Here is an 8,776-nt window from a genome sequence, read left to right on the forward strand (position 1 = left end):
GATACTGTAAACAACAAACACACGGAGCCGATAACTGATCGAGCAACTCCACGGGCTATATGAATGTAAACACTTGGTTCACGTCACCCAAAACAAATCGGTCAGAGGTCTGTCCAAGCAGTCCTCTACGGGCTTTGAATGTAAACATTTGGTTCACGTCACCCAAAACAAATCGGTCAGAGGTCTGTCCTCTACGGGCTTTGAATGTAAACACGACATAACCTTTGCTTTATCAATTTTTCTAGAGTAACTGATAACAAAGGCATAAAGCACTGTACATGTACAACTGATGAAAAATACATTAGATACCTACAGCACCCACTGATCTCTATCCATATAAACATTGCACACGGTACGCCAAGTTTAGATTTACAGCTCAAATGGTTCTAAAGAAAAATGTTATGTTACGTTACTGCCAGTTACTGACCAACCTATCTTTGATGTTCATGATCCTCAGAATCAACACTTGTACATGTATGGAAAGGTTATTTGCAACAAATTACTTCATACAGAGGTTTCGAGAAGCTCGTTGTTCTGTCAAGCAGAGATTGGTGGGAAAATCGCGACCTTTTCCTTTCATAATTTTTTTCGACCTTCAAAAAAAATATGAATCAAAGGAAATGGTCACGATTTTCCCCACGGACCTCTGTTTGGGGACTACGTCATAGGCCAGAAAGCCAGCTGCTTCTGGCGTCAGTGTTCTGGTGTGGCAAGGGCGCGCTTTGAGACGATTTCTGATTAGCACGGAGGTGCGAACTTTCAGCTTTCCTTGCGAGAGCCGACATATAAACAATGCACCGCTTGCTTCATTCAATAATCGGGTTGTTTTTTGTTCTTTCAACCTTTGTATCAAACCAAGGATTTTTTAAGCTCCTTGATCAAACCATACAAAAAATTAATAATTATTACAAGTGTTTGTGTGCATTGCGCGCGCGTGCGTGTGTGTCGGGGGGGGGGGGGGGGGTGGCGTTCTGTTGCCCACTTTGCAAAAACAACATGTGGTTGCATAAAAGAAATATTTAGACCTGTTGCAAACCTCGTTCCAAGGAAGTTTTACCTCATTGCCCGTATCCGACAAGGATGGGTGGATTTGTTTTGGGTGACGTGAACCAAGTGTTTACATTTATATAGCCCGTGGAGCTTCTCAAACAGCTATCGGCTCCGTGTGTTTGTTGTTTACAGTATCTCTGTATGGAGCCCTTAAAACACCGATTTGTTGATGGTGACGTGAACCAAGTATTTACATTTATATAGCCCGTGGAGCTGCTCAAACAGCTTTCGGCTCCGTGTGTTTGTTGTTAACAGTATCTCTGTAAAGCCCGTGGAGCGCTGCTTGGACAGACCTCTGACCGATTTGTTTTGGGTGACGTGAACCAAATGTTTACATTCAAAGCCCGTAGAGGGCTGCTTGGACAGACCTCTGACCGATTTGTTTTGGGTGACGTGAACCAAATGTTAACATTCAAAGCCCGTAGAGGGCTGCTTGGACAGACCTCTGACCGATTTGTTTTGGGTGACGTGAACCAAATGTTTACATTCAAAGCCCGTAGAGGGCTGCTTGGACAGACCTCTGACCGATTTGTTTTGGGTGACGTGAACCAAATGTTTACATTCAAAGCCCGTAGAGGGCTGCTTGGACAGACCTCTGACCGATTTGTTTTGGGTGACGTGAACCAAATGTTTACATTCATAGCCCGTGGAGCTGCTCAAACAGCTATCGGCTCTGTGTGTTTGTTGTTTACAATATCCCTGTAAAGAGCCCTAAACACCGATTTGTTGATGGTGACGTGAACCAAGTGTTTACATTCATATAGCCCGTGGAGCTGCTTGATCAGTTATCGGCTCAGTGTGTTTGTTGTTTACAGTATCCCTGTATGGAGCCCTAAACACCGATTTGTTGATGGTGACGTGAACCAAGTGTTTACATTCATATAGCCTGTGGAGCTGCTCAAATAGCTATCGGCTCCGTGTGTTTGGTGTTTACAATATCTGTGTATGGAGCCCTAAACACCGATTTGTTGATGGTGACGTGAACCAAGTGTTTACATTTATATAGCCCGTGGAGCTGCTCAAACAGCTTTCGGCTCCGTGTGTTTGTTGTTTACAGTATCTCTGTATGGAGCCCTAAACACCGATTTGTTGATGGTGACGTGAACCAAATGTTTACATTCATATAGCCCGTGGAGCAGCTCAAACAGCTATCGGCTCTGTGTGTTTGTTGTTTACAATATCCCTGTAAAGAGCCCTAAACACCGATTTGTTGATGGTGACGTGAACCAAGTGTTTACATTCATATAGCCCGTGGAGCTGCTCGATCAGCTATCGGCTCTGTGTGTTTGTTGTTTACAGTATCTCTGTATGGAGCCCTAAACACCGATTTGTTGATAATGACGTGAACCAAGTGTTTACATTCATATAGCCCGTGGAGCTGCTCGATCAGCTATCGGCTCTGTGTGTTTGTTGTTTACAGTATCTCTGAATGGAGCCCTAAGACCGATTTGTTTTGGGTTTCGTGAACCAAGTGTTTACAGTCATAACCCGTAGAGCGCTACTCAAACAGCCCTCTGTTACTGTATAGAGCGCTAAGATCAATTGGTGTTTTGGGTGACGTGAATCAAAAAACATTCATAGCCCGTGTACCATGTTTTGCGTACAGCTGTTCAGTCCGGTTGTTTGTCCTCTACGAGAGAACCTCCTCCATGTCGTACTAAAAATTCCATGATGGTGACGAGAACCAAGTGTTTGTATTCATAGCGCATAGAACTCGCACGGTGGAGCTGGAGGGCTGAACGAGCAACCTCCATGGAGGTCAGCTCTGTAGAGCTCCTCCATGGAGGTTGCTCGTGCAGCCCCTATTGGTCAAGCTTCATCGAGGTCTATGACATCCAATCTGGTCCCTTCATCTTGTCACCTGATAGTTTATGACCTATCCATTCGCTTATCCACTTGTGACATCTAGTGCCCAATTTGCTGAAAATTAAAACATATCTGAAAAGGCATTTGTGTTCTCTTGGTAAATTACATTATGAAACAAAGTAAACTTTACTCAACCAACACGGAAAATTTGGGTAAGTCCCAGCTCTTTTTGTGTTGGTTACTTTCATATCTAAAAACATTTCAAAAGCGTTTAACCAGGCATTGTTAAAGTCAGTAAAACTATGTATATCTATATGAAATGTAAGACACGGTTGTACATGCAAACATAAATGTTTATGAAGTGTTTAATAAAATTTAGAAATAAAGAACAAGAATTTTCACGATAGAATTGCTTATAATGGGTGGATGTTTAAGTCACATAAGCAAATACGTCTGTAACAATGTCATCTTAGATTATAAAGCAAGGATGATCACACTTGCACTTAAAATCTCTAGTTGATTTGTGGCAACGTCACACTAGGTGGCGCAGTTGCACTTGCACTGAGCATTCGAAGAAACATTTCTATGAAGACTTGTGCATTGCGTATTATTGCCCTTGCCTTTCTTTGGACCAAATTAGAAATCTCCTACACTAAAACTAAGCTGTTGCAAAGTCGACAAAGGTATATTTAAATATTCCATTGATCATGCAATTGCACATGCAACGAAATATTTTATTGCATTTTTATGCCATATGTCGTAAGATGTGCTCATTCTGCACCTTTGTTATCATAATTAACAAGAAATATGTTTCACCGTTCAGATGTATCTTAAGATCTAGTGACATATTTAAAACTGATGAAGACTAAAATCAAAGTGTTTTCCAACATATATGATAACATCGATAACATTGCAGTGTCTTGGTGTAGAATAAAGGTCATTAGATTTGTAATATCGATGGCTGAGGCAGCACTTCAGAAGGTAAATCATCAAGCAACCGCTAGTTGTGTAAGTTACACCATCGGCATCGTTTAAGAGTGTAATGTTAGTCATTGCTATAGCTACAATTATGAACAGAAGGCATTTTAGGGTTGACGTCGGATTATTTTCACCTGCGCTGACTCAACAGGTCTAAACAGAGAAGTGCATCATGAAAAATTCAAGCAAATCTACCCTGATCTTCAACACCATTTGTCTTTACAAGGTCTGTTCCAAATTGACCGGAACCATAGTACTAGAATTGTGTTATAGATAAGGACAGACAAATTGAAAGGTATAATATTCCACTTGCCATACAGTTTCAGAATTAAGTTTATTCACCACTAAAGGAATAGTGATAATGCAGAAAAGTCAGTTCAGCACCAAGGACAATGTCCAATCATTAGTAATACCTGTGTATTTTTTTCTCACATGGGCAAGGTCTTTGTTGTCAGTTTTAAAGTAGGCTGAAGTGAAGAAATCCACACTTAAAATGTAGAATATGCACGTAGCATAAAAATGTTTTTTTTCTATGCTGTGACCACACCTCATCTTTAGCAGCTGTGCTGACATTTATATTAGCTCTAATAATCGACAGTAACTATGACATCATTCAGTACAAATTGTTAGCTTTCCCATAATAAATAAATGTAACTTCATGGGGCAATTTCAAAGTAAATTAACTCAAAATAATTGATATTAAACTAGTACCGTTTTTCAAGCAGATGTGGGGTTTTTCTTTTTTACTTGCTTGACAAAAAGCTACGGGGAAAACATTGTGCACTTTCAAAAAAAAAATGCTGCATTATTAATCTTTTATTACGTTTGCTATTTTGGAAATTTGATGCATTTCGTATTCATATTCATGCTGGCTACTTGAAAAGACATGTTACTCTTGTTTGGGTATGCAGGATGTGTACCGTTTATTGTTCCTAAAATGCCCGGGAACCCTGCACTGGGAGTGAGTTTTGGTATAGAAAGCCAACCACGGTGGTCTAAACCCAGCTCACGTTCCAAATAAGTGTGAGAACAATTTGACGCTTGGTGAATTCTGCTCAGAGAAAATTACTGATATGGCAACATCACTCGTTAGAGCAGCCCTGTTTTTGGTTACTGTAACATCCTTTGTTGCGGGGTACAGCGTTGAGCGGTTAGGTGAGTTGGCGTATGTCTTTTGTGGAAAAGAGAACTCAATAGATGTTTTATGAGAAAGGTTTTTTTCTGTTTTGTACTGCCAATAGTTTAGTGAGAGTAAATCATGTATAGTTTGGAATGAATATGCATGACAAGTCCACGAAATATGAGTCATCGTACTCTCATCCGGGACAAGTTTCTTGCTAATCATTTTGTGGCGAGCAGAATCTTGTTCCCTTCACAAACTGTCAGACAGACTTATAGCGTGTTAGCATACAGCCTGCTAAGTTTGCGTTACGTGGCGTACAATTACTATGTTTCCCCTTATAAAAACACATTGTTTTGCTTTTTCTGTCCTTTTCTGTCAGTAGCCGATAAGGGAATATGCTAGATATCAGCTGTTGTATATTAATACCAATAATTTTTACAGGATACTACAGGTCGAGCCTAATGATATGGTATAATAATGTTAATGACTAGGCCCCAAATTCAAGCAGATGTAGGGGTTTTCTTTTTTACTAGCTTGACAAAAGCTAGGGGGGAAACATTCTGCACTTTCACACAAAAATGCTGCATTATTAATCTTTTGTTTACGTTTGCTATTCTGAAAATTTAATGAATATCATATTCATATTCGGATTGGCTAATTGCGAAGACATGTAACTCTTGTTTGGGTCTGCAGGATTTGATCCGTATATGTCTGACCTGAGCAACAGAACCCTGCGTGTGGTCACTATCGCTGCGGATGGCTTCGTCTTGATATCAGATGTGGACAAAGACGGGAACAACGTCACGGGGAACGACAGATTTCAGGGTTAGTTCGTTCGACACTTGTAAGGCTGAAGGTATTTTTTACATATTCAGTACCCGTGCCTATCCATTATTTTGGGAAAGTACAGAATGCAAAATATCTTCAAGCAACAGCGGTTTTATCTCATTTGAATGAAACTGATAGACAACGTAGATGCAAGTTAAGTTTGATCATGACACTAGTGTAAAGAACTTAATCTGTAACATATTTTCAACTATACCACCATATACATGCTTACTGTACATGTGACTTTTTCATCTTTGTCTGATTCATCAATGCATACTATGTATGTACATGCATTAAAAAGAGTTTCAATGGTGAACTGGGACCTTTTACAGGATTTTGTATGGACTTGTTCTCATGGATATCCACTGAACTTGGGTTCAAGTACGAGTACTATGAAGTCGAAGATGGAAATTTTGGTGTCTACGACTGGAAAACAAGGAAATGGGACGGGATGATTGGTGATGTGTTGTATGGGGTAAGACTATTATTAACATCAATTACCAACTATGCACAATCATTAACATGTGTGGTTATATCTATTTATACAATACTAACAATTGCAATATGAAAACGGCAAAAATTATTAATGATTTGGTGTCATGACATAACATTGTGTGATTTCGGTAAAGCCTGGTATTCTGTACATTGTAATGTTATTGAATCTCCACAGAAAGCCGACATCGCTCTGGCCTCCTTTTTCATCACATCTGAAAGACAAGCAGTTGGGGATTTCACTCTTCCATACTACAACAGCGGAAGGATATTTGCCATGAAGAGAACAGCATCAAGGTGCACATTCATGTTCATAACATTTTAAATACCTATACAATATATATGGTATGTCTTGATGTGCTAAAAAGAACACACATGAAATCTGATTCACTTCAGCAGAGATATTTTCGCTGGTATTAATCAGTAAACTCCAGGGTGATATACAGTAAAATCATATCTTATAACTTATAGGACATCAAGTGTCTGGGGCTTCATCGGACCATTTCAGAAGGAACTGTGGGCCACCATCTTGTTGACGGCCTTGGCGGTAGGACTCTTTCAAGGTGTTGCCAATTTAGCAACAAAGGACATGTAAGACGTAACGCGTCTTTATTGATTCAGTTTAAAGTCTTGAGAAGCGTAAATGTCGACAAACCAAAATCGTCGCTGAATATTTGACTTTGATTAATGGGAAGGAAAGCTCTGTATTGTAAATGTAATATGGTAGGACAGAATTTCTACTTTACTTTATTTCTTGTCTGAGACAACATCCAGGACACTGTAACTGCTTTACTAAACATCTGACAGAGACGAAGAAAGTGACGCATCTGAAGACAAATATGAAGCTTATAAAGAGAGAGGTTTCTGGGAGGCTGTGTGGCAGTCATTCGTGGCTCTGGTTCAGCTGGGTCCGGAGTTCCTGCCGAGGTCATTATCAGGTATGACATTCATTCATTATTGATGAGTTTTGTTTCAGAGGAAGACGCTGTAACTGTGATCTTGTAATGTTGTTACTTTGTCGTCTTTTTAACTTCGCTTTTACCTAGGTCGCGTTTCTGCATTCTTCTGGGGAGTCGGCATCCTTGTGGCCATCTCTACTTACACCGCCAACCTGGCTGCTTTCCTGACAGTCAGGAACGTGGACAAGTCGATCACCTCTGCCGAGGATCTTCTTAGACAGGTACAATAGAACATCATGGCATTAGCTGTCTTAGAATGAGAATGGTTGATTGTAAAATCAATTTAAAAAAAGACGATAATAAGATATCATGTTTTGGTGTGTATTGCCAGGTAAGGTCCCTGTATAGAATATGTATGGTAATCCTTCTTGAACCTTTTTTTTTACATGATTAGACGGAAATCTCTTATGGTGCAATAAGAAACTATGCTACATGGGCGTCATTCAAGACAACAACAACAGAACCGTACAAATCACTGGGAGTCGTCATGCAGGCCAATGAAGAGTCGGTCATTGTGGATGACCTACAGGAGGGTCTGGACAAGATGCGTCGGGAGAAATATGCACTGTTCTCGGACACCACTGAGCTGGACTACCACGTAAGACGCTTTCCAGATGCATTTAAGAGAAAGATTTAATGTTTTTATTATCATTTAAAGTACAAGATTATTTACATAGCCCATTTGGCAGTGTTCTTGACTAATAAAACCTCATAAATAGAGAATAGTGTTAAGAGAATATCTCTGCACTTTAAAGGTCCGTTTTTCTCCTATTCTGCAGGCTAGCCGCAAACCCTGTGATCTACAGACCATCGGACGGCCGTTTTGGCAAACTGGAAATGGGATGTTTCTGCCTAAGAACTCCCAATACACCGTGGAGTTCAACAGGGCCATTGTGGCTGCAAAAGAACGAGGTGTTTTTGAAGAGTTAGATACCAAATGGTGAGTACTGTTGTTGCAGATAGTATAAAAGAGCAAATATGTGTCCCCAAGAAAATTATGTCTTGCTTCAACAAAACTGCTGACACGACGGGCCTTTCAGATAAAACAAATAGTTTTTTTTTTTGCCTAGCCTCTTCAGACCATTGGCTCATACTTCACATACAGAAGAGTGCAATATAACAAAGATATCATGTGGACTTACGTTCTTTTTCGTTTAGGATCAAAAGCAAAGAATGTTCCGGTACAGACCAGACTGAGTTAGAATCCTCTGTGATCGGACTACAGGACATGTTGGGTGTGTTCGTGCTGGTGTATGGGGGCATGGCGTTGGCTCTCGTCGTGCTGATTGGTGAATTCATCTACACATGCGCTCAAGATGTGAAGAAGTCAGATGCTCACGTAAGATGATTGAAGTGATTATTGACATAATTTTTCACCTATAGGTGGAACTCAGTAATACGATTGTGACATTTAGTCGAATTCTTGTTTAATACATGCATGTCTTTTGTCCTTAAATGCATGTACAGGATTAATGCATGTAATCCGTATCTATTATTCTCAACAATACCAAATCAAAACAAATTATTCCTTGCTCATTTT

The 8,776-nt window shown here is 40.0% G+C and overlaps 3 protein-coding genes across 3 annotated transcripts in view; all 3 read left to right on the forward strand.

Annotated features, from left to right (window-relative positions):
• Positions 1 to 5,787, forward strand: part of LOC118422144 (glutamate receptor ionotropic, kainate 1-like) — a 10,172-nt gene extending 4,385 nt beyond the window's left edge. The window contains exon 5 of the mRNA XM_035829660.1: positions 5,651 to 5,787. Coding sequence (XP_035685553.1) covers positions 5,651 to 5,787 — 137 coding nt within the window. The remainder of the gene's footprint in view (positions 1 to 5,650) is intronic.
• A 432-nt stretch (positions 5,788 to 6,219) lies between these two features.
• Positions 6,220 to 7,039, forward strand: LOC118422445 (probable glutamate receptor). Its single transcript, XM_035830020.1, has 3 exons — positions 6,220 to 6,260; positions 6,456 to 6,574; positions 6,749 to 7,039. Exons 1-3 carry the CDS (start codon positions 6,237 to 6,239, stop codon positions 6,870 to 6,872), a joined length of 267 nt encoding a protein of 88 aa, XP_035685913.1. The 5' UTR covers positions 6,220 to 6,236; the 3' UTR covers positions 6,873 to 7,039.
• Positions 7,040 to 7,044: 5 nt separating this feature from the next.
• Positions 7,045 to 8,776, forward strand: part of LOC118422145 (glutamate receptor ionotropic, kainate 2-like) — a 4,246-nt gene continuing 2,514 nt past the window's right edge. Inside the window, exons 1-5 of the mRNA XM_035829661.1 lie at positions 7,045 to 7,215; positions 7,324 to 7,457; positions 7,631 to 7,834; positions 8,016 to 8,176; positions 8,395 to 8,575. Coding sequence (XP_035685554.1) covers positions 7,724 to 7,834; positions 8,016 to 8,176; positions 8,395 to 8,575 — 453 coding nt within the window. The 5' untranslated portion in view covers positions 7,045 to 7,215; positions 7,324 to 7,457; positions 7,631 to 7,723. The remainder of the gene's footprint in view (positions 7,216 to 7,323; positions 7,458 to 7,630; positions 7,835 to 8,015; positions 8,177 to 8,394; positions 8,576 to 8,776) is intronic.

Source organism: Branchiostoma floridae, chromosome 9 (assembly GCF_000003815.2).
Source record: "Branchiostoma floridae strain S238N-H82 chromosome 9, Bfl_VNyyK, whole genome shotgun sequence".
Lineage (NCBI taxonomy): Eukaryota > Metazoa > Chordata > Leptocardii > Amphioxiformes > Branchiostomatidae > Branchiostoma > Branchiostoma floridae.